The sequence below is a fragment of the Etheostoma spectabile genome, chromosome 4 (genome assembly GCF_008692095.1).
Source record: "Etheostoma spectabile isolate EspeVRDwgs_2016 chromosome 4, UIUC_Espe_1.0, whole genome shotgun sequence".
NCBI lineage: Eukaryota > Metazoa > Chordata > Actinopteri > Perciformes > Percidae > Etheostoma > Etheostoma spectabile.
In genome coordinates, this window is record NC_045736.1 from 15,213,337 (window position 1) to 15,239,084 (window position 25,748).

At 40.4% G+C, this 25,748-nt stretch overlaps 2 protein-coding genes across 4 annotated transcripts; both read left to right on the plus strand.

Moving 5' to 3' along the window:
• LOC116687263 (fibrous sheath CABYR-binding protein) lies at positions 1 to 6,173 on the plus strand. The gene is made up of 4 exons (XM_032512491.1): positions 1 to 353; positions 1,499 to 4,196; positions 4,556 to 4,665; positions 4,797 to 6,173. Exons 1-2 carry the CDS (start codon positions 281 to 283, stop codon positions 3,085 to 3,087), a joined length of 1,662 nt encoding a protein of 553 aa, XP_032368382.1. The 5' UTR covers positions 1 to 280; the 3' UTR covers positions 3,088 to 4,196; positions 4,556 to 4,665; positions 4,797 to 6,173.
• A 3,378-nt stretch (positions 6,174 to 9,551) lies between these two features.
• prdm2b (PR domain containing 2, with ZNF domain b) lies at positions 9,552 to 23,871 on the plus strand. 3 transcript variants are annotated; one of them, XM_032512487.1, is made up of 9 exons: positions 9,552 to 9,844; positions 11,420 to 11,484; positions 11,621 to 11,738; positions 12,411 to 12,514; positions 12,878 to 13,030; positions 14,038 to 14,164; positions 16,740 to 16,844; positions 17,009 to 21,576; positions 22,187 to 23,871. In XM_032512487.1, the coding sequence occupies exons 3-9, from the start codon at positions 11,624 to 11,626 to the stop codon at positions 22,202 to 22,204; spliced, it is 5,190 nt and encodes a 1,729-aa protein (XP_032368378.1). In that variant the 5' UTR covers positions 9,552 to 9,844; positions 11,420 to 11,484; positions 11,621 to 11,623; the 3' UTR covers positions 22,205 to 23,871. The 3 variants fall into 3 exon arrangements, with proteins under 3 accessions (XP_032368378.1, XP_032368376.1, XP_032368377.1); XM_032512485.1 differs by having other exon boundaries at positions 9,552 to 9,803; positions 22,187 to 22,437; XM_032512486.1 differs by lacking the exon at positions 9,552 to 9,844 and adding an exon at positions 9,961 to 9,982 and having other exon boundaries at positions 22,187 to 22,437.
• The last annotated feature ends 1,877 nt before the right edge of the window (positions 23,872 to 25,748 follow it).

Here is a 25,748-nt window from a genome sequence, read left to right on the forward strand (position 1 = left end):
TGGACCTTTGATCCAGGATAAGGAACAGCTTGTGTAGTCTTGTAGAAGAAGTACACGTGATCATATCTCACAGTAGGTTTCTCTGTTTAACCACCCAGCCCTCAAAGCCCCCTCCCAGTATTTCCATACGGTGTGTCACTTTACAACGTATATCCATGCTGACACTTTATTCTACACTGTGCTTCGCCCCTGTGGAATATTCCTTCACAGTGGGGGCACCGGTCTGACTACTGTGTTGGGTTATTGGAAGTTGTTTGAGTCTAATGAAAGGACGGACATCATGTTCAAAGCTTCCGCTGTGCTCCTGCTGACCCTGGTCCTCAATGTTCAGCTATGCTCATCAGCACCGATACGTAAGCAATGCATTTCCTCTCATAATAGTTAGAAATTAAACGGTTGTAGATCAATGATATGAAAAATCATTCAGTCATTTCTTTGGAAAATAATGAGGTCTTCATAACATACTATAGGCTGTTAAGAAAAACAATAATATTGTTATATAGTATTTATATTATCTACAAAATGATCTTATATTGGGCGATATAACTGTAAAATACCGTGAAATAATATTTCAATGTTACATATTATTGCAATCTGAGTAAATGTTACTTATCAATTGAATTTGTATTAATACAATAACTATAAACAATTTAATATATTTTCTTAGTTGCAATTTTTACAACAGATTGCTGGAGATTCAGTTTGTGAATATTTGTTGATTTATGATGTTAGAACACTTTTCTGACTTAATTCATGAATACATTACAGAAATTCATAAATAGTTTGATAAGGTAAACTTGTGTTTGTTGTTATATAATAGGTTCACTATGAGTCAACAGAATCTTAGACAGGGAAAGGCAAATATTGCTTTAGGTATTTTCTAGGTATGAGTAATAAGAAAATATATTCAGTTTGGAAAATGACCTCTGTCACCCCCGTAAACAGAGACTAAAACTCTGGGGCCTGACTGCATAGATGTGATAACAACTAAACTTCTCAAAATACTTTCATTGCCTGTTCAATTACACACTTGCTTCTGTTAACATGTTACCATGTGAGACATAAACTTGGATCACAACACACCCTCCATGTTTGTATCGGGTCAAATAATCATTCATTATCAGCCCTAGTTCAGAGCTATAGTCTACTGTAGGGTTTACTTAGTGGAAAACAGCTGCACGTGTACTAAACCCGAGACCCTTTCAGGTTACAATTAGTGTTAAAGTCCAAACTACTAATGTACTGTATGGTATCAAATAGAGCGCAGTGGATTGTCATGTTTTTGTCTTTTTAACAATACAAAAGTAAGCTTTAATGAGTAACTTCATTTTTATATTACTGAAAGATTTTAGGAACGAACAAAGAATATAAAAAGTTATTTTAGGTACAGTAAATGAGGGTTCCTTTGTTGTTTAATTTCAAGAACATACCAAATGGCTATACTGTTGATTGACTGAAGAACACGTTCAAGTTGTCAAGTCTCAAACGTCTATTTTAGCTGCCAAAGCTGCTCAGTCTTCTGGACCAGGACCAGAGAAACTTACACCAGTAACTGAAGATCACAGTCACTTTGTAGAAGAAAAAGAACCAGTTGTGGATACACTCATTCCAGTTGTTGCAGGTGTAGCAGCTCCATCTCCAAAGGAATCACCTGCTGAAGAAGACATTCCAGTTATTGCAAAAGAACCAGAACCAATTTTAATCGGAGATCAGGTCTCTGATGACGCTGACAAAGCTTATGAATCTCAGGAATCAGCCCCTCAGGAGCCTTTGGCTGCAGGCCCACAAGAATCTTCAGAGGAGGGAACTATCCATGAAGAGGCTGCCTTTGCAGAGGCATCTCCAGAAGATACCACAGAAGAAGTTGCCATGGCTTCTGCTGTTGAGAGTGAACAGCATTATGGGGAGGATTCAGCTCCAGAAGTACTGCTTCCGGTCATTCCTTTAGAAGCTTCAAAAGATGAAGCTCCAGAAGAAAATGCAGAAGCTGTAGAGGACGGAGATCCAGGAGCACCAATTCCCATTCCTGCAAGAGCTTCAGAAGATGAAGCTTCAGTTGAAAACGCAGCGGAACAAGCTGCAAAAGAACCTTTCCTTGTAGTCCCTGATGACAATACTGAAGTAAAAGTTGCTGGTCTTCCTGTGACACCAGCCAAAGAAAAATCTGTTCTTGTCCCTGCAGAACTTGAGGAGTCAGCCCCAGAGGAACCCGCTATTATTGTTCCTGTGGAACCTGCTGAACAAGAGCTGGATAAAGAGGAAACAGTCTCTATCATTTATTCAGAAACAAAAGAAGAGGAAGCTCCAGAGGAAAATGCAAAAGAAGAAGAAGCAGTTTCCCCGGTAGTCCTGGAAGAATATTCTGAAGTGGTCCCTGCCACAAACGAAGAACCTTCACCCAGTACATTAAAAGAAGAGGAATCTGTTGCCCTCTTTTCTGTAGAGTTTCACAGCAAAGAGGAAGGTCAAGTGGAACCTGTTGCAGAACAAACAGCACCACAAGAGTTAGCCCCAGAGGAACCTGCTGTTATTGTTCCTGGTGAACTTGCTAAACAGGAGCTGGAACAAGAAGAAACTGTCTCTATCATGTATTCAGAAACAATAAAAGAGGAAGCTCCAGAGGAAAAAGCAAAAGAAGAAAAAGAAGAAGAAGAAGTTGCCCCAGTAGTCCTGGAAGAAAATGCTAAAGTGGTCCCTGCTACAAATGAAGAACCTCTTCCCAGTAGTACATTAGAAGAATCTATTGCCCTGTTTCCTGTAGAGTTTGAGACTGAAGAGGAAGATCAAGTGGAACCTGTTGCAGAACAAACAGCACCACAAGAGTCAGCCCCAGAAGATCCAGTTGTCATTGTTCCTCTAGATCCTGCTGAAGAGGAGCCAGAGCTGGTAGTACAAGTTACAGAAGAATCAATCCCCATAGCTTCCCCAGAATCGCCAGAAGAAGAAGCTCCAGAGGAAGCTGCAGGAGTGCCTGTCCCATTAGTCCCAGAAGAAAATGCAGAAGAGGTCCCAGCTACCAAAGAAGAACTTTTCCCCAGTACATTAAGAAGAAGAGGAATCTGTTGCCCACTTTTCTGTAGAGTTTGACAGTGAAGAGGAAGGTCAAGTGGAACCTGTTGCAGAACAAACGGCAACACAAGAGTCAGCCCCAGAGGAACCTGCTGTTATTGTTCCTGTGGAACCTGCTAAACAGGAGCTGGAACAAGAGGAACAAGAGGAACAAGAAGAAACTGTCTCTATCATGTCTTCAGATGCAAAAAAAGAGGAAGTTCCAGAGGAAGTTGCCCTACTGGTCCTGGAAGAAAATGCTGAAGTGGTCCCTGCTACAAACAAAGATCCGTTTCCCAGTACATTAGAAGAAGCTGTTGCTCTGTTTCCTCTAAAGCTTGAGACTGAAGAGGAAGGTCAAGTGGAACCTGTTGCAGAACAAACAGCCCCACAAGACTCGTCTCCAGAAAATCCAGTTGTCGTTGTTCCTGCTGAAGAGGAGCCAGAGCTGGAAGTACAAGTTACAGAAGAATCAATCCGCATAGCTTTCCCAGAATCACCAGAAGAAGAAGCTCCAGAGGAAGCTGCCGGAGTGCCTGTACCATTGGTCCCAGAAAGAAATGCAGAAGAGGTCCCAGCTACCAACGAAGAACCTCTTGCTGGTGCAACAGAATAAGATAAATCTGTTGTCCTTGATACAGAAGAGAAAGTTCAAGTGGAACAGGCAGCAGAAGAAACAGAACCACCTACTGTCAGTGCTGTTGTGGAACCCACCAGTGAGGAACCAGCTCCAGAAGACCCACATCTCATCATCCCCCTAGAGGATCTAGAAGAGGATGCTCCAGATGACAACACAGAAAACGTTGTCCAATCAGATCCTCTCCTCACAGAAACCGCCCTGGAAGAGGACACAGCAGGTGACAGTGATGCAGTGATACTTGTCACATGTGTCACTGAAACCTCATCTGAGAATGATACCACAGAGACAGCACTGGATCCAGGTGAGGAAGTAGCTGCAACCGAGGTTCCTGCTTCAACAGAGACCTTAACTGAAGCCCCTATAGAACCTGTTACAGCTCCTCCTGCCCCAGCTGTCTCTAAGGCACACATTGTTCTGGCTCCCCTAGAAGGTGGTGATGGCACCAGCATGCAGACTCGCAATGAAGATTTTGGAGCTCTAGCTACATTGATAGAAGATGAACCTGTAGGTAAGAATCCAACACTGAGGCATTCTTAAAATATATGCTTTAATCAATACCTTACTATGATGTAAATGTGCCTATATGTTCAAACATTCCAGGATGTAATTATTACCATTATAGTGGAATGTTCATGTCTGCTTGTAAGCTGAAAGTTAAAAAATACATTTACACATATGAGGAATATGTGCTCTGCTTCAACCCATCCTAAATAATTACGAGTAGTGGGCAGCCATAGTCCGTTGATCGGGGACCGACTCCAGTTTTAATGTCAGTGCCTAGGTCAAGGGCAATGGCAGGAGTTTAAATACCACTTCAGGTAGCAATTACGAGTGTTGATTTCACTAATGACAGTTTTGGTCTCGCAGTTCTGGTGAACAGAGGGACAGTGCTCGGTGCAGCATTCTTCACACTAATGTCTTTTATCGTTACCGGGTTTCTTGGGACGTCTATATACAAGAAACTTCGCTGAATGCAAGTGAGTACAACAATGTCACCAAATGGAATCAGCTTATACCCATCAGTAATGATTAAGTGGCTTAGAATTCACATTTTATAGCTTGGTCAACATTGTCCATAAACTTGCACTTACAATTTCTCCTGTTTTAGGACAGATCAGTGGACAAAGAGGTGATTGATGAGCAACTGAAGCTGAACAAGTTTTTCTACATTGGATTTTTGCTTAGGAAAAGTCAAGAGAAGGAAATTCTTCAAGATTCGGAAAGCCATAAAGCCACTATGATGACGGTAACCAGTGGTCGAAGTGGTTTTAAGATCTTCAACTTAAGTAAAAGAAGCAATACAAAAATTCTACTAAACAAACAGTCCTATTTATATTTTACTAAAGTAGAATATTAGTGAAAGTGGAAGAAGCATCATCAGCAAAATGCAACTCAACAGAAGACAAGCCCCTGAGTCCTTAACGTGTACACAGCATTTTCCTGTTGGTTGAAGAGCGATCCTGTGGAGTTTTGTTAACATTGATTGTGTCTCAACCAAATGCATTATGTGTACCCTTGGGGTCTAATATTGTATTCCTATTTTAAATGTTGTTTACATATTTACATGCTAGCAGTCATCTTCTTCACAAACTTTTCTGCCACATTTTTACTCTTCTTGTTACCACCACGTACTGTTGAAAAGCTTAAAACCTGTGGCATGAATGTTTATTGTGTGTCCTCGTGCACAATACAAACAAAGCGTGGAACAACTTGTAAAAACATTGCTCCATAGTGCTACTAGGGGTCAAAAGCTCCACAAGGCACCTTTAATCTATGCCAATGGATCACATTTTACAGGCTGATCAGCAGGTTTTGTATATGAAATACTATAGTATGTAGTTTATATATATATATATATATATATATATATATATATATATATATATATATATATATATATATATATAGTATATAGTATATATAGTAACTATAGTCCAAGTGTCAAATAAACGCAGTGGAGTAAAACATACAGCATTATCCAAAAACAGTGTGGCTTAATGGAAATACTCAAGTAGAGTTTAAGTATCTATATATTTTCCACCTCTGATCTTAAAACTGTGTCTTGAAAACTTGAATTTGATCATGTTTTGATTTTAAAATGTACGGATGATGAAAACTTTGATGCACTTTTAACTTTACTTACTTGCTTTTTTGATTGTGGATCATTAAAGAAAAGGTCAACGCAGGTATAGTCAATATTTATTCTTTTTGCAGTTGTTTCATCAAATGTTGTCCACCCTTTAATCACAAAATGTTTTTTATGTACAATCTGTACATTTCCATTGGCCCCATGGCGCATACAGTACAGTTCATGAGACCAAGTGGGCCTATCACCTTTCCTGTTCTGTCATGCAGCATGAGATGCAGAGCTCTCCTATCAATCACACTTTGGCATGCTGCAGTGCCAGCTATATACCCACCGCTCATCCATTACAGAGTAAATATTTTTAGGATGGTGAGGGGGACATGGTGTTCAAGTGAAAGCTTTAAAACTGTACCCAAGTACAGTAAACACATCTCATTGTGAGTGTTGCACTTGTTTTAAATGAAATAAATTCAGATTTACAAAACCTGCAAGTAAAGACTCAAACAGAATAATTTTTAAAACTTTTACAAATGTACAGCAGTACCTTTACATACTGTAGAGGTATTCCACCAATTAGTTAAGCTTTTATTTATTCAACAAATTACATGTAGGCCTATGCAACATCACAACAGGACAAATACAAAGCAGTCATCACACACAAACCCAAAGTAAAACTTTATATAAGAAGTACATTGTATTAAATAATAAATAGGCTATTAAATCGGCTTTTATGTGTATAAGCAATAATAGCTTTTCTTTTTAGAAAGAAAGCTTTTGAAATTTTTGGCCACGTACATAATTTACTGTGAAAATCTGGAAAAAATGTCTATGTCATGATTGCCAGATCATCTCTTTGGTTCTTTAGCACACAAAAACAAAAACTTTTTTATTTATTAACACTTTTCCTATTTATGTATTTATTTACAGTAATATTTAGTTTTCTTTAATTATTGCATCTCCTATGCGCATACTCTTACTGGGTGAGCTAGGTCGCCCCTTTTGTAATTGTATGTAAAATGTATTAAAGGTTTTGCTGCAGTTAATAAGAGACCTGTGCCATCAGAGTTACACTAATCTACAGCCCTCATTTTGTGCAAAACTATATTCCAAATTTGAACAATATGATGTTTCAGCAGTCTGAGTTAGATAAATCAATGTATGTCTTCCAAAGTTACATTCTTTTTAGTACAACTCCCTCTTTGTGTTTCAATGAACAGTGTTTCCTTGCTGGTCTCAAAAAGAGGGAGTTTTTGTACTGAAAAGACTGTAACTTTGGAAGATGTCCACTTGATTTTTCTGACTCAGATTGCTGAAGATCATCTTTGGTATAAAGTTTTGCACCAAATGATTTCTGTAAAGTGTCCCCCCGATCATCACTTACATAGAAAAAGCAGAAAGACAGGATCTTCTAGTTGCCAGTATGAACAGGAGTAATGGTTCAATCATATGGGCACCTGCCTATTGACGGACTTAAACATGTTTATACCTATACCGGCATGAGTGTTTAAGAACTCTAGTGGACATCCTTATACGTATGGTAGATGGGGAGTCATAAAAAGCAGGAGGACGTGTGGCGGCTGTCATCCTGATGGACATCAGGGTGGAAACAGGGGGTGGAGGGATTTGGTAATGCTTGAGCAGTAGGGGGTGAAACTTGTAAAAAGGGGGTCATGAATCAGCACATCTGGTAGAAAGATGCTTTAAGGACTGAGGTTACAGACACTAAATAAGCAGATAACATACATGACAGGTCCGCAATGTGATTGTGTAAGACCACTACTGTGATATTTTGTAACAAATTCAAAAAACTAATTAATATGAGAACCCTGGGTGAGGACCCTAAGTGTACCGAATGCCAAACTTGGAGATATGTGTCTTAATGTGGAATGAGGTCACGCCTTAAGAAGATACAGAACACTGATACTTTCATAATTATTAACAGTAGGAATTGTCTCACATATTATTGCTGTAAAGAAAACAGCTTAAATACATGCAGAGGCACGTTGTTGCATGATTGCTCTGGTTCACCAGGCAGAGGTTTTACATTTTGCCACAGAAAAATGAACAGTGGAACCCGTAGATCACACATCCACTCACATGTGTTGCAACTCAGCTAACTCTGACAGGTACATTAATTGAGCTGCAATCTAGTTCTAACTTGCTCACAAATCTCCAGAAACAGACTTCAATCTGAGGCGAACGCAACCTGTTTATGGTAACACAGCAGCCTCTAGTGGCCACAGACATTACCTGAAGGTGATAACCTAGCATGCCCTTTGAGAACCAATGTAACCACTCCAGCACACTGCAGAGAACAGAGGCCACATACACACATGCCTTTTGTTTAGTTTGAGCTGTTGTTATTGTCCATGTAATGAGAGCAATACATGATTTCTAGTGTTTCTCTATTGAGGCTATTGAAGCTATGACAATACTGTGAGCAGATTTGGAATTTGCCACCATCAAAGATTTTGCTGCTGTTACTGTTCGTATCGCGGCAGCTACAGCATCCCTGGGGGACTTTAAGTTGTCAGGTATTTAATTGACCAAAACAAAACAAGTATTCCTGTCAGGTTATTTATTATGTTTTTTGTTGTGGTTGTTTTTACCAATTAACAGGTCTTCAGTAGAATTTTACAGAAAATGTAGATTACTGGATTAAGAGAGTAGAGTGATGTAAAATTAAGAGACTTTTTAAGGGGATGTAGAGGCCTTGCTCCCATAATAGCTAACAGAAAAAAATATTCTTGTATTCATTGCACATTTAAGTTTTGCTGACCTTCATGTCTATTTGAAGACTTTTGCTCTAAAAGGACAAATACACTCTGTTGTCAATTGAGTAGGTACACCTAGCAAAAACCAGTGCATCACTGACACAATTTGTCCATTTCATTTATATATCAAAGAGGGTGAGTGAAATAATCTTTCTGTTTAATGGAACACAGCTAAACGGCACCACAAACTACATCTTTTAAAATGACCATAGAGCACAGTTCAATCAACACCTCTCTAAAACAGTGTTGCAGTACTGTTGTATTAGACTGCATCAGTTTTAGCTAGGTGTACCTGAGTGAATGTAGTATTTGAAAACGCTGAAACTTCGGTATCATTGTTAATCATGTTGTGTGACAGAAACTGCATGTTGTGTTGTGAAATTGTGAGTTGTAGCTTCAAACATCTGGTTGCTAAACAGTTATTTCTGAATTTGCTTTTTGGTTTGTAACCAAATGCCAGGGACTGAACTCATAAACTGGAATTATGACACCAGTTGGCAACGTTTGGATCAAAAGACTGTTCCAACTGTTTGACGTGTTTTAATTGTCTTATTCTTGGTTTTAATTTATATACCCAGGACTCCATGGAAAGCAATACTTTTACTTTTACTTAAGATACTATTTACGGGAACTATCCAAGTGAAATAAGACACTAATTGAATGAAACTGAATCATACCAAAAACAGTGTTTATGCAGCATTTTTCAGAGAATCCCCTTATTTATTTTAACTTTAATTGTGACTCATAAATGACCCAATCTTAGTAATCAGTTGCCATGTGCTTCAGAATAAGAGAATTAAAGAATATGAGGGGGAAAGCAAACTATCCACCAATAAATACACAAAAACCAACAACAACTTGCCAAGGGTAAAGAATTGCATATTTAAAAAAAAATATTAATGGACCAAATAACAACTTTCAGTCTCCATTTGACTGCTTTTATTTTCTTCTATTCATGGATGCACAGATGGCACCAGCCTACAGGCCCATTATGCTCACAGATGAATCTAAGCAAGGCACTTAATTGGCATGGTTTCATGTTAGGCTGCGGTGTGGACAGGACTAGAGCCACTGCCTGCTGGAGAGGACACCGGGGAGCCGTGTCGTCTACAGAAAGCCTCCTTTATTGCCCCATCGCTGTGAGAGTGTGTGCGGGTCTGACAGGCTGCCTCTCCTCAACTACACCACGATCTGACTTACAGAAGAGGCTTTCGACTCAAGCCTCCATCCGCCATTTTCAGCAGATTGAAAGCAGGTAGAGCACAAAAATCACAAGTCCCCGGTCACGTAAAGCAGGTAAGTGCGCGTGTAAGTAGACTAAACCCCCCCCCCCCCCCAAAAAAAAACACCCTACGAGAGCCATGCAACACTGAGGGAGAAAAACCACTTTACGAGCTGATGGGAATAAGGAGAGCGGACGGTGTGCCTGCAAGGGTAACAATAAACGGCATCATTCTGGGGTTGTGCGGTTTACATAGCCTACTCGCTCTTTTTTTGTTTTTTGTCAACTTTTTTGATGCAAAGATGCATATAACGCTTTAAAATCCGCGTAAGCGCGCACACACTTGCTCACACCCACGTTAAAATCTCCCCATTTGTTTCTTGAACATCATCTTGGAGGGATTTAAAAATGTCTAATCACAACTCCAGCACCAGCGATCCAGGATCAGAGTGGAAATAAAAATATCAAATTAACCTATTTGAAATGTCCAGGAAAAAGTTCATGCATTGTATCCTTTGTTTAAAGAGGATGGTATACACACTCGAGCCCCACGCATCAAGACAATATGGCTTATTGATGGAGCTTTTTCAGCCTTATCTGCCTTTTGAGATAATATAACATCATCAGTAGCCCAAGAGTCGTTAAGGTCAAAATATTCGCTATTAATCGATGCGGAATGTTGTTTTTATTAATGAATGTAGTGGGATGTGTGAGCCCAGCCCCACAACATTCTCCTGAACAATTGGCTTTCCTGCCACAAAAAGCAAGTTGCTAAAGCAAAGCAAGTGCCTGTGATGGAAACATTTTTTTTTTTTTAAATCTGTATTTCTGCAAGAAAGTAGATTAATTTATTTGTTAATCAAGAGAAAATGTGTTGACTTTTCTGATAATCAGTTAGTTGTTTGAATCATTTTCTTAGCAACATTGAACGGTTACAGCTTTTCAAATGTCAAGATTTTCTCTTTTATGCCGGCGAACATTCAATATCTTATCTATCACATACATTTAGAAAAACTTTAATAAAGATAGTATGCTCTGTGTGCTTTAAAATGGTAGAGCTCATTTGGCATCCATGACATTTTATCCAGAATTTCACATTGCATTCAGTAATCAACACCACATGCATTTAGGCAGAAATCTAAAAGATAATGAAGACTTTAGGATCCTTAGTCCTTGCTGATGCTGTGCAGAGCTCATCTCAGGACTTATCTTTGGGGTTTCCTGATAAACAAGCAATTTGAAAACATCCTGTTGGGGAGCACTCCACTTTTGTCAATGAATTGTAACAAATAACCTGCAAACTGTTATGAAAGTGGCTTCAATCCTATTGTATCATAGGCTAACTACGGAGAGGAAAATATGTGCAATATGCTGTCTAGCTGTGAATTCAAATTGTTTGCTTTCATTAAGTCCATAGGCCCAGGACTCTCTTGTCACAAACTTTGGTAGATCAGGATGACTGTGAAAATAAGTCTTAGTAAATCTTATTTTCATGCAGAAAACCTCAGCGATTTGAAGAAAAGTTATATTACAGTTATTGTGTTGCCCTCCCTAAAACGAGGTAATGATTTTTTAATGAATACAATTTAGGAACATCCATTCAAATGTCCTGCTACTTTTTAATCACTTACTTCACTCTATATTTACAGTCCATGTGATAACACTCCATTAAGACTTGGTGCCAACTGTCTTGTGGAAAACCCCACCTAAACAGGTAAAAATATCCACTTCTCGCCATCTTTTTAAAATAGGATATTATCTACTCATGATCAACATGCCGTGCATAATTATATTTCACATTTTTGCAGGGCTTTGATGCTTTTTGACAGTAAAATATTCATGTGTTGTAGATAATGGCTATTATTGGAGAGACAGTGGAAATTCTAGATGAAATTCCAGCTCATGTGTGGAAGGGTTTGCCTGACTGTTTGAGTCTCAGACCTTCTGCTATAAATCAAAGCCGCGTCGGTGAGTACATGATGGGATGATCAAATAGTGTGAACAAAATTGAATTTTAATACTAGTTATGTCAGAAGGCTTTTACGTGTGTTCTACCATGACTCAGAAACACTTATGCCTTTTTAAGGAGCATAGTCTATGCTTTAGACTTCTTTATTCCACAGAGAATGGGCAAAGCCACACAGAGAAATAAAGTGCATGTTTAGCCCAGTGAGTGAAATAGATGAATATTTGAGGAAAATAAGTAAGTCCAAATCACTGTTGTCATAACTCAATCTTTTGAGAATCATTTAAATGTAATGGTGTTTGGACTAATACTATAGTGACATTTAGTTTGTTTCTATCATCATCAAAACTTTGACAAATGAATGATCTTCTGTAAACATAAAGTACCTACGTTTCTCTTCTTTGAACCTGGCACACCTAACTTCAAACAGACCTGTTCTCTACACAGGGTTTTAAATATTTTCTAATTATTATAAACCTCATCATGCCAATCCTGAAGAGTCCAAGTTTAGTTTTCAAGGTTAAAATACAGTACATGATATCTCTTTTTGGCCACCACTCTCTAAATGTACCTACAAATTGTACATAAACTGATACAGATTGCTTTTTAACATATTTACTTTTTTACAAATCTCATGCAACAGGTTAGATGTTTTCCCTTATTCTTATTTCCAGGTGTCTGGGCCACTCAGGTCATCCCTAAAGGCAAGAGGTTTGGCCCATTTGTTGGAGAGAAGAAAAAAAGGTCCCAGGTGACCAGTAATATGTACATGTGGGAGGTATGTTACAGGCTGCTCTGTTGGCTTTGTACCCAAAAATACTCTCTTCCACAGTTGTGTGTGCTGTCACAGCATAGCTAAAACAAGCTCAACTACATTCTGTATCAAGCGTAGCACCTACATTTGAAAAGAGTTTGCCTACTTAATATTTTGTCACCTGTAAAAGTTATATGATAAAAGGCACAACTGCTGTTTTGGAAGAAGAAAAACTGTGTTCTTACATTGCTATGACATACTCTACTGATTATGTTTTAGCTTCCCCTTAGACAAAGGTGACCCCGTTCAGTGCTCCTATCCAGGTCTTCTTGAGCAAATTTTGTTTTTTTTATATAACATCATATTTGTACCTGTGTCCTCCTGTAGGTTTATTTCCCAGCACGGGGGTGGATGTGTGTTGACGCCACAGACCCCATGAAGGGGAACTGGCTGCGATACGTGAACTGGGCACGCTCCAGTGAAGAGCAAAATCTTTTCCCCCTGGAGATCAACAGAGCCATTTACTACAAGGTTCTAAGGGTAGGTCAAACACACATTCATACAGCCTATAGAGCCTACAACCAGAGGCACAAGGGCAGAAATATAAATATTATATAGGTGGATGAATGAAACGCAATCTGGTTTGGATTGTTTTTTTAGATTAAAGCACTAAGAAACATTGTTATGCATGGGAAATTAAATATATATTTAAGAATATATATTATACATATGGTATTTCAGCATAATAATCTTTAATCAGTTATTTCTAGATGGAGTGTCACAGCACACTAGTCTGTCTTCAGAGTTAAATTGAGGAATAACAGCATTTCATTTCTTTGACTACACATAAGTACACATGCAGTCTAATTCAGTGTATTTATTTAGTGTAGTGCATTGGTTTTGAACTGGAGTACACTGTATATGTTTCAAATATTCCTCTGTCCCAATCATGTTTATATAAGGGGTGGGCAAATCATTAGAAAGGCTCTGGCTATAATGTAGTCCAGCTCAACACCACTGCAAACTATAAACATATAGTTAAATGAATACCTCTCAAATAGTGTCAACCAAAACTGAACATAATTATCTTTTGTAATGGTGAAATGTATGACTGAGCTGTTTCAATAGATTGCATTAGATTGTATAAGTGTACCTAATAAATAATAGTGGGCAGTGAGTGTTCACCTCCATAAATCATGACAGTTCTATCCCCAACATATTACACTAACTGATTTTTTTTTCTTCAAAATAGTACATATGTATATTTTGCTAAAGTAAAGGATCTAAATACTACTTCCACTGGCCAAAACTGTCTAAGTAGTGAAAGTGGTAAAATGCAGTTACAGGAACTACATCCCTTTTACAATAAACCACAATTAATATCCCAAATGTGCACTATTGGAGAATAAACTGTAGGCTGTGGTGAAAACAGTCAAATTAAATACTCTCCACCTAGACAGATAAGATGCACAGTGCCCAAATATCCCCCTTGCCTCCCAGCAAGCCGGGCTGTGATTGGTGGCAGAACTCATCTCTCATTGTTGCAGCCTATCGGGCCAGGAGAGGAGTTGCTGGTGTGGTACACTGTGGAAGACAACCCTGAGATAACAGCTGCACTGGAGGAAGAAAGAGCCAGCAGTCTGAACAGGAAAAATTCACCCAGGGCGAAGCGAGGTGAGGCCTTACTTACACTAACCGAGATGCCGTTTATGCTCGGTTTTAATCTCTGATATGTGTGCTCAACACATGCCACCCAAATTTAGCCACGAATTGAGTTCTTTGCAGCTCAGTCGAAGTTGTTACAAGCGAGCTAGCTAACTACAAATGAAGGCAGGCTAGTGGTAGCTAACGATTGCGATGTGTGGGGCTTCTCTCTACTTTCACACCCGACCCGAAACTCGTCGCTGCGAGCAGATTAAGGTGTAAATAACGACCAATCAGTCAATGTGTTCCCGTAAGATACCCCGTTAAACTGTTAAATGAGCATCGGGGCAACTTTTAGTAGCTTTTCCTCCTCTGGGTCCTGACGTTGTCGAGGATGTGACCTTCCTTGAGTCCCTAAAGCATGAAAGCCATCCATCGGCGAGCCTCTCTAGCTACTTGATGATGGCCTAGCAGGTTAACGTTAGCTAACTAGCCAGCTGCCTGATCCAACTGCAGGATAATATTGTGCAGGCATTGAATACCAACCTGAAATATAGCTAGCGGTTGTATCTTACGGGGGATGTTTTAAAATGACCGTACCTCGTTTTGGGTCCAGAATAACCAGTTCGTTCAGTGTCAGACTTGGTGTTGCATGCTAGCATGAGGCTAAACTGCTAGGTCTCAACGCTATCCGTGCGTCCGGTGTTCAGGAACAGATGACAAACTGTGTGGAGTAAATTACTATTGAAAACTGATCATATTGATGTGGTGGAAAGACGGTTAACTCTGTGTCACTCGGTATAATTGCTCGGTGTAACGTGAGTGTTATAGCCTGGATTGTTAGCATTAACATTTCGTGACATAAGACATCCTGTCGAAACCTGAAAATAACGACATAGAAACGTTATTTCGTCACCTTAAACATGATTTCGTATGCCTTTTTTAGTACTTTTTTTGTGTACACTGACAAAACGTACAACATATTAACTAGTTGTATCACACAATCAACATGGCTGCTGTATGTTACAAATAAATGTTTTCAGAATGAACTTTGGACATTGTGTTTGCATGTTTCGGATCATTCAACGCAGGGCCATGAAGAAAAGGGCAACTTGATAAAACAATATATATTTTTACTAGAATAAAAAAAAATTGAAAGCTAAATGAACAGAGAAATTGATCTCTTTAGATAAATTAATTCAGCAGTATGTATAAAATCATAATATTGTGATAATAACGTAAAGTGCAGCCTCTGGTGATTCCAACCCCTAATATGTATGATCTTCCCTGTTGTGGTCTGTTTTGTTATTTCTTGTTTCACATAGCTATCTTAAATATTTGGTATGTGGTATAAGGAGTGTTTTGTAGTGTGTTGTAATGTAGAATAAAGAAATCCTGCAGAAATATTATATTATAATACCACAAAAATGCTGTTAGCTAATGTGACAGTTAAATATTTGCAAATGTTAAGACATTAAATCGAAACATAAATATAGGCAACGTATAGGAAGTCAAATCTGTCCCTGTAACCCCTGAAATGTCTGTGAAATGAGGTATCAAACAAGATATAAGGGCTATGAGCTACATGCCCTGAGTTTTTATTTCAATTGTACAGTCTTGTTCAATGGGTTCTGTGTCATTTCGTGTGCAATAGCCTCCAGCACATCATCTCTTTATAGTGTAGTGGCTTTTGGCAGCCCTGGACTGTACTGCAAAATCAACCTTGATAAAGTTAGCCTTCCTATCCTGCTAGCTTCATCTGAATATCAAACACAAATCCGACATGTTACCTAACCGATGTATGCCAGAGTTGGTGTGCTTGTGCAGTTACTACTGGATTATAAACAATGACAGAGAAGGCTTAAGGGCCCTTAAATGCTAGCACAGGCCTACATTCTAAAAATGTTTGGGTAGTTGTGTTGCTGCTGTAGATTTAGCAGGATGCCTTGACAATGCTGGTCAGATGACTGACCTTCAGCATGTGTTTCTCTGGTATGAATTGGGCTTTGTAGGCCAGGTCAGCTGACCTTGTTGACACACTTTAAGGATGAGGAGGTGCCAGAGAAGCCAGGCAGGAGTTAGACATTTCAAGTACTGATGCGTGCAAACCCATTTTTTTCAATTATGAGTGCAATGTGCTATGCTTTTTATAATTTGGTGTAGTAATTTGAGCATGTGAGGTAAAAATGTAAAAGTGATTTGAAGTCTTACTGACATAGGTTTTATGGGTGTAATAATCAGTGTAATATTGTGTAAAGTATACATCTGTTCTATTTTTAAGTCACATTATACACTTAGCCAATAACCAAATTTGGCTACAGTATTTTGCCAGAAATGTATGTGATTATTTAGAAAAGAACGTGTAAATAAACATTTACATTAACTTATACTCTTCTTTGTTGTTTGTATTGGTGCATTGGCACATTTTGCTCATGTTAGCACTGACAAAAAAGGTCTGGATATACCAATATAAGTACTAATATAATTTTTCCACAGTTTTCTCATTTTTTAAACCTGTTTGCTTTTGAACACGTCTGATACAAAGCATTGTCTGTGTGTGTGTGTGTGTGTGCGTGTGTGTGTGTGTGTTTGTTTGTACTTGCAGCCAGAAGAAAGCTGCTGGAGAGAGCCAGACAAGTTGGTTTGGGTGGTCTTAAGAAAACAAGCGTAACCAAACCTACTGTCAAGGAGATGTGGGATGGTAAACAAGGTAACATGACTTATTGTACTGGATAATAGCATATTTACATTCTTTCACCTACTATTTCACTGAACATCTCTTAGGCACTCATTTCTTTTGAGTGTTAACTAAAATTCCTGAAATGGTTTGACAGAAAAATGCACAACTTGACACTATTGATAATTTGTTTACAGGTCTGAAGGAGGAGGATGAGAGACCGTCAAGGCCATCAACCTTAGGGCCCTCACAGGAACTCCAGGAAACCCATCCCATGGGAAGCGCTGACCATAGAGATGTGGAGGACATGTCAGCAGTGATGACGGCCAGGGGAAATGAGGAACAAGAGGAGGAGGAGGAGGAAGAAGAAGAAGAAGAAGAGGAGGAGGATGTCGATGATGATTTAGATGAACCGAGTGAAGCACAGCAGCAAACTGCTCAGCATTCACCTCCGGCTCATTCCTTGCAAAATAAGCAGCCTGGCTCATCACTGACCTGTGTTGAAGAAAGCCATAAGGATTTGCAGGGGAAGTTGGCGTGTTCTTCGCATGCAGGACAAGAACCAGAGGTTGATCCTGATCCCGACCCTGATGGTGATCTTGAAGGTGATCCCCACGGAGAGTCATATCCCTGTCAGCACTGTGAACGCCACTTCTCCACCAGACAGGGTCTGGAACGTCACATACACATTCATGCCATCACTAACCAGCAAACACAACTGTTCAAGTGCCGGTACTGCAGTAAATCCTTTGGCTCACAAGTGGGGCGGCGGCGGCATGAGAGAAGGCATGAGAGCGGGCTTAAGAAAAGGCCTGGCTCTCTGGCAGGGACTGCCAGTCTACTCAGTCCCGTAATGCAGACTGATGGTTCAAGTCCGGACTGCACCAGCCCAACAAGTCAATATATAGCCATAGGGTCCCAGTTTACTGGAGGACCACTGCACAACTCTGAAATGCAGAGAAAAGAGTTGGGGCCTTATGCTGACCGTCCCTTTATATTGGATGAAAATGGAGAGTCAAAGGAACTCCATCCCTGTAAGTACTGTAATAAAGCATTTGGCACACACACCAACATGCGCAGACACCAACGCAGAATACATGAACGGCACTTGTTACCAAAGGGAGTTCGCAGGAAAGGCATGCTGCTGCAAGAGGCATCAGTGCAGCAGCAACAGCAGCAGCCTGATGAGTCCCCCAGCACCAGCCCTCCGCCCGTCTACGTGCCCAGTGCAGACACAGAAGATGAGGTAGACAGGGATGATTACACAATTGACATATCCAAAAACATCTCTGAGAATTTAAGCTTCTACATTGACGGCAAGATTGTGTCCACCAGTTCAGTGAGCACCTGTGAGGTGATAGAGGTAGATTCCAGATCTGCAGCTCTGTTTGGTCTGGACACAGTCATCATCAGCCCAAATCAGATCAGTCAGGCGCTAAAGATGGAGGGTAGAACGAGTGCTGCAAAGCAAGTTTCCAACATTGGCCAGCCAGCCGCAAAAAGAAGAACATCTACACCACCATTTGTTCCCAGCCTTAAAGTGGAGACAGAATCAGCATCTTTCACAGCCTCTTCATCATCTTCATCATCCTCTACTTCTTCCTCATCTAACTTGTTAGTGGGTGGACTGTTTCAACAAGCTGCCGATTCATCAGCATTTCAACGAGAGAAAACGGTTTATCTCTCACCTAAGCTCAAACAGCTCCTTCAGACACAAGACATTCAGAAATCAACCATTACCCTGATAACAGAAAGCCATAGACTGACCTCCCCGCTGTCAGTCACACCCCTGCCAGGGGCTTCAGGCAGGTTTAAAAGAAGAACATCCTCTCCCCCTTCATCTCCACAACTCAGTCCTGCGTGTAAAACAGAGAGCTGCAAAGCCGAGGGGGTGAGCTCATTTGCCCTTAAGGTGCCAAAGCTGGAAAACCACAGTGCGTCACCTGCTGGGAGCCTATTGGACAAGGAAGATGTGGACAGCCAGAGCCTTTCTGAAAATGATGTGCACGGCCAAACCTCTTCTAATAGCGGTGGAAATTCCTGTAATCAGCAGCCGTTGGATTTGTCAAACTCTGTCAGTAGGAGGAGTGACAGTTTGAACAAGGTGCTTGGGGATTCAGCTCTTGATTTAAGCTTCCATCGGAAGAGCAACGTTGAGCCTGAATTAAAGGGAAGTCCAGCACCACAGCCACTAATAAAAAAGAGAAAGCCTAACACCAGCATGCTTGAAAAGGTGCTGATGAATGAGTATTTAGGTCTACCTTTGCCAGGAGAGGAGGGCCCCTCGACCTTAGCAAACCTAAGTTGTTTCCAGTCTCACTCTCCAAACGTTGCATCAGAGTCTGCCCACCCCTCTCCACCGTCTTTGACCCCTGTCACCATGAACCCATCTTCCCCCGGCAACTCCAGTGCGACATCCCCAACGCCGCCACCTCCTCTACTACCTACGATACCTTCTCTGCCAGCTATGCCTAGCTCTCCTCTTTCTCAGCCTTCAGACTCCTCTGCACTGAGACCTCTTCCTGTCCTCTCGCCAAAAATGTCTCCAAGATCAGTTGATCACAAGCCCATGTCGGACTCGGAGGAGAATTTGTGTGCTGAAGAAAGCGAAGATGAGGAAGAGGACCAAATCTCTGAGCCACTGGACTCCTCAAACACTCCACTTAAAGATCCCCTTAATTGTTTTGCGACGTCAAGCCCTCCTGAGCTGGCATCAGTAGATCCGCCCACTACAGAAGATGTTTCTCTGACTGCAACGTTCAACAGTCTGCTAAATGGCAAAATGAACCAAAACCTTGACTCGGTAACGGAGAAATCTCTTGCTGCTCTCTCACCACAGCCAGAATCCTCATCTGCCTCATCATCTCCTCCTCCTGCACCACACAATCCATCCCCATCACTGGTTTCACAATCCTTTCCTGAGATCAAGGTAAAAGAAGAACCTCAGCACTGTGTAGATGAGCTGTCAGTTATGAATCATGCACCTCAGGAAGGTTTTGACTCTTCACCTCAGCCTGCTGCTCCTGATAAACCGTCTGATAAAACCTCTGAGTCAGAGGAAGTTGACTTGACATACTGCAAGACGTTTGTGTGTAATGTCTGTGAGGAGCCGTTCGACTCCATCAAAGAGCTCAGTGGACATATCACTGAGCATGCTGCGGATTGGCCCTTCAAGTGTGAATTCTGTGTGCAGCTGTTTGGGGACGCCCCAGCCCTGCTGGCTCACCGGACAACACTACATGGAGTGGGCAGGATCTTTGTGTGCTCTGTCTGTTCCAAGGAGTTTGCATTTCTCTGTAACCTCCAGCAGCACCAAAATGATCTGCATCCAAATGACATATGTTCACATACCACTGTAGAGAGTGGCAAGCTTAGGCCACAAAACTACACAGATGCATCCAGAGCCAAAGAGGAAAGCAATCCCTCAACACCAGCACCAGAGACGACTGATGAAGCCGCTCCACACAGTGACACTGTTTTAACAAAAGAAGAGCCTGATGTTAATGGTAATCATGCAGAGGACGCGGCCGAGGACCCCAATGAGGAGCTGTACACTACAATAAAGATCATGGCCTCAGAAGGTGGGAAGCCTAAAGGCCCGGATGTTCGCCTTGGCATTAACCAACACTACCCCAGTTATAAACCGCCCCCTTTTCCTTATCATAGTCGTTCCCACGCTGGCTCGGTGGCCTCGGCTACCAACTTCACCACCCATAACATACCACAAACCTTTAGCACCGCTATACGCTGCACCAAATGTGGCAACAGCTTTGACAACATGCCCGAGCTGCACAAGCACATTTTGGCCTGTGCCAATGCAAGTGATAAGAAGCGTTACACTCCCAAGAAAAACCCCATCCCCCTCAAGCAAATAGTGAAGAGTCCGAACGGAGTCGTGTCACCCTCAACGGCCATTGCAGGCCAGAGTCCTTTCCGTAGAATGGGCCAGCCAAAGAGACTTAACTTTAATCAAGATACTGGTAAAACAAAAATGAGTGCCCTCAGTAAGAAGAAAAACCAGCTGGTCCAGAAGGCAATTTCACAGAAAAACAAATCTGCCACTACTGCAAAGAAGGCTATTGTCAAAGTTGAAGAAGAGCAGGCCTCTAACGTTTGCCCCCACTGCAGCCGGGAGTTTACCTATCCTGCAAGTCTGAGCAAACATATGGCAGTCAGCTGTCCCATGAAGCCTGTTGTTAAAAGGGGCAAAAAAGGTCTAGCTGAGGTGAAAAAAGAGGCGGTGTCTGTGGTAGACAAAAACATGAATCTTAGAAAGAAAGCTTCAGACTGTGAAATACCGCAGACAGAGCTGGAGCCTAAACCCCTGGGAAAGACCCGAGCTCGTAGCTCTGGTGCAGCCGACCCTGAACCCTCCCAGGCGAGCAAAGGAAAAAACTCTGCTACACTAGGCAAACTTAAGAGGCCTGCCTCGTTCCCAGCACCTGTTTCTGCTAGCAAAAAAACAAAGAAGGGCCAAGTTCAGTCTCTACCTCCCACCCCTTCTGCTCCGGACACTCCTAGTGACGGTGCTCAACAACGTCCAGCCATGAGAATGCAGCGTATGGGCAAAGAGGCAGCACCCAAGAGATTAGCAGAGGCCAAATCGCCACCACCGCAACAGCCGAAGAAAGAGGAGCGGTTCTCCCTTCGAACGAGGGAGAGAGTAGGTGGTCCAGTCACCAGGAGCTTACAAATGGTCAACGCGGCTCCTTCTGCTGAGGTTAAAACGGAAGAACCACCAATTCAAGAGCCAAAAGAGAGTCAGGTGAGACATTTTCCTAGACTCCTCCCATGTCTATCCTTTTTGGGACTGGACCGATAAATTGTCCAGGCCACTATTAGCTTATTGCAGATATATAGGTGTCACTGTATATGCCTCCTGATAGAGATATATATATATATATAATAAGTCATATGTAAGAGGCAATTTATGAAATGTCTCCACTACATAGTTTGTCCACCAAAAGAGCGCAGACATTGAACTGCAAAATGTCCAGCTCAGTTTATATCTGGCCATAATTCTTAAATAACTTGGGACCTTATGAAAATCTTCATCATTCCTGCTGTTTTCAAACACAAAAAATTGGAAAAGCAAAAATTATAATGGCCACAGTTAAAAGTAAGCATTTTACATTTTACAGCGATGTATACATAAATGTATCAGTATCAGCTTCATAATACTCGGTTCGGGCTGTAATCTTAACATCATGTTTATGAAAGAGCTGTTGGGACATCTGAATTGTGAATTCATGTACAAATTATTAAAGTTCAAGTACTCATGTGCCATGTGTTGTTAGGTTGTGATCGTCTCTCTTGTACTTATTGTTGCAGATCAGCACTTTTTGATCATCTTTTGTCTGTCTTGTGTGTTACAGGAGGTGCTGATGAAGTGAGCCATGTGGACACTGTTGGCCTACCTTGGTCCTGTTGGCCTACCTGGGTGTTCACATCCCAGGCTCTGCTCTGGACTAATTAAGGCGCTTACAGCACTGAGGTAGACCTCTGTGGTGGGCATACTCACTTAAAACAAGTGAAGTCTGCGTCTCTGAACTGCCTTTGCTGGATTTAAGGAGGGAACTCTCTTTACTACACCATCTATCTTACAAACTGAACTGAGCCTCGGTTTTAGCCAGCCTTGCAAAAAAGGAAAAATAAACTGTAAATGACAATGAGTTAATATATACATTGAGTCATTACTTGACCCAAAAAAGTAACATTAGGGCTCTGTTATGTTGGAAAGCTGATATATTGCAAATGGCAATCATGTATCAGTTAGGGTTAGGGAAACCTGTTTATTCTTATGTTCTGTATGTTTCCCATTTGGTTGTTTAGATTTTTGGATGTTTCCAGAGTCTCTTAATGCATGTGCGGAATAGAGTAAAAACTAGATTAAGCCAATTTCCATGTCCCTCCCAACGGGTACCTACTTCAGTTTATACATGATTTGCAAAGTATGTACTGTATGTTTGATTTAAATTTCTGTAGTCATTATATAATCTTATTGGCATATGTTTGTTTGGGAAACAAAAATGAAAATGGCAGTCGTTTACTGCAAATATTGGTCCTCAGGAACACTGTGTGTGTGTGGCAAGTATGGTTATAGTTGGATGTGTGGCCTGACAGCTATTCCTTTGGATACCTCTCAAGTATGTCATGTTTTTACTTGCCTTCTCATACTCTTTTGTTTATCTGATGTTGGCAGTTAATTCCAATTGTAAATTGATGGGAATTATGTTGTATTCTACTTTAAAGTAATGTTCGTCTTGAAAGTAATTTTTAAAATCACTCATTCAGCCCAGTGTTTCTAACAGCACTTTAAAACAAACTGCCAAAATGTCTAGCTGGATCAGTAAGATTGGCTTAATTATTCATGTATTCAGGTCTGTTGCACTTTGCAGACACCAAATTGGTGCAAATCATTCATCCAATCTCAGATACTGCTCATACAGCCAACAAATCTCTAAACTAATTTTGTCACCGTTAAGTAATTTGACACATGAAAATGACACATGAACCAACTTTTATATGCCAACATGCATGATAATGAATCAAATCCTCAAAGCAGTTAAATGCAGCAGTCTTTTTCTTTTTTTTTGGGGGGGTCCATTGTAAGTTGATGTGTGGAAGGTTGTTTCATGTGTCGTTTTTCTTTCAAGAGCCACGTCACAGAAACGTAAGTGAACGATTTTTCTTCTTAGGATAAAGTCATCTTTGATTCTTTGAGTTGATATATTTGGTATGTCTGTACCAATGAAAAGCTTCATATTTCTAGTTTATATTCTCCAGTGCTCACCCCAGTTTCTCACTCTTGACCATATCCAGTTGTACCACAGGCAATGCTTACAACACTTGTAGCATGTTATGGGAAAGTAAATTAAACTATATGATTTGAAGCTAATTTATATTTCCACAAGAAATCTTCATGTTTTGCCTTTCAGCAAGATTATGTTTTTCAGGGTTAACAAAGACAAGAATCCTGAATGATATCAAGTATAAAAAATTACTGTAATTGACAATTAAAAAAAAGTTTTTCAATTTAATAAAGCTTTTATTGTTTTTGCTTGCGGCTTTTCAGTTATACCCAGCCCTATCAGATGTGAGTATGAACATTGATCCAAGGTTACTTCCACCCATTCAATTTCTATTCTTTATGGAAAGATAGTTTTGAAGTTCATAATTTAATGCATAATGTTCTTTATTATAGTTTACAGGTTATGTAAAACTCATGATTTACTTTGTGGATGTGCAGAGAGAACATGATAAACTGCACTCACAAGTGGCTCTGATTCCATAATTTTTTTTTTTAATTTAATAGATGCCCCTGCCATTGTGGCTGTAATAAAGTTTTCCAGATTACATTTGCTGATTGCCTTCTCATTGCCTGAATTTTAGTTTTCATTTTATTAGAATTTGATTGAATGTAGTACTTCAGATAAATCAGATTTGCGCTTACTACGTTTACTCCGCAGGTCAGGAAGCTGCTACGGGGGAAGAGGCATCACCTGCTTGCTAGTTGCTGCAAGATCTGTATCTATTTTGGGAGCAGTACACTTGTCAGGCAGGTTGATATGTGAGTCATGGAGCTCCTTAAATTCTCATGTCGTCTGTGTTGCTTCTCTTTGTGTAGCTGAATGTGGAAAAGGGAGCAAATTGTCCAAGAGTAGTTTGATACTTGCAGATATTTGCTTTCAGATTTACAAGGATATCACAGTCAGAGGGTACTTTTTATTGAATTAGTTATGAAGTCAATTATACTTCAGCATTTAACAACTTAATCTTGTAAAATGTAAGGTTTTCTGTAAATATGAGCCTAGCTCATACTGGTTCCCATCTTGGTATAAATTGCCAAGCAACATTCTAGCTTAAGTGTCTTTATTGCTTTATCTTTAATTTCCTATTGGCCGCTGCCATAAATTACAGTTAAAGTAATATTCTGTATTGTGCACACAATCATTAATTCTCCTAGCAGCTTTAAAAATTAAACTTCTTGTACAGAATAAGGAAGTTAACATAATGATGGTTTGTTGATGGAATATCACCTAGTATACAACAAGTGTTTATAAACCAGCAAAGAAGACCAAAGCATCTCAGAATCACTGATGACGGCGCATTTGTCGCCATGAATACCTTTCAAGGTCTCATCTGGCATCTGTTGAGATTATTTTTGTCCAGACCCCATCCGTCACACCCTAGTACGTTAATGAGCTATCAAGTCTACTGGACAGACCATGTGCAACAGAAATGTGCCTCTGGTGTTGGAAACAAACTCCCAGAACTGTGATGTCTCGTAGACTGGATCTTCACATGAGGATGATGGATGGGGTTTTGAATAAAATGCAATCTGTCTGTTGGATTTGATCCACAGGCCAAATTTTTCTTTAGTCAGTGTGGTGGAGAGACATGTTTATTTGCCCCAGTGCCATGATGGTATAGTTTATAGCTGGATGTAGTTTATGGGTGTTCAGCTGTGTGTGTTGAGGGGTGGGCACTTGGAAGAGTGCTGCACCATACTCGTGCTGTCAGCGTGAAATATCACTCCACTCTCTCTTGATTGCTGTGTACAGAGCTTCAGCCCTATTCATAAAAATGCAATTCCATGCAGCTCTGTGCCTGGCTTGATGAAAAAGACTACAATACACCACAGAGGCAGATTTAAGACAGAAGCGTGCCGAGGCTGCATTAGGGACTTGGTGCTCAATTACCCCATGCAGAAGGTTCAGAACAAGCATCTGTTTGTGACGGTTGACTCAATTTAGGGCTGGTATGTGTGAACAAAATCACATAATATAAATTTCACAAACTTGATATCTGTAATGAAAATTTAGTTGGGGATGACTTTTTTATTTTACCAAGATAGTGCTGCTCAGTGAAAACCATATGTATCTCCAAATTTGGTGATTCAATATTACAATAATACAATAAAATGTTGAAAAAGCA

What these genes read in the sequence shown, in the direction of transcription:
- prdm2b (XM_032512487.1), top strand. Translation starts at nt 11,624, where the DNA reads ATGGCTATTATTGGAGAGACAGTGGAAATTCTAGATGAAATTCCAGCT. An exon ending in TATAAATCAAAGCCGCGTCG is followed by an intron (nt 11,739 to 12,410) that starts GTGAGTACATGA and finishes TCTTATTTCCAG; the next exon opens with GTGTCTGGGCCACTCAGGTC. An exon ending in TTTACTACAAGGTTCTAAGG is followed by an intron (nt 13,031 to 14,037) that starts GTAGGTCAAACA and finishes TCATTGTTGCAG; the next exon opens with CCTATCGGGCCAGGAGAGGA.
- LOC116687263 (XM_032512491.1), top strand. Translation starts at nt 281, where the DNA reads ATGTTCAAAGCTTCCGCTGTGCTCCTGCTGACCCTGGTCCTCAATGTT. An exon ending in ATGCTCATCAGCACCGATAC is followed by an intron (nt 354 to 1,498) that starts GTAAGCAATGCA and finishes CGTCTATTTTAG; the next exon opens with CTGCCAAAGCTGCTCAGTCT.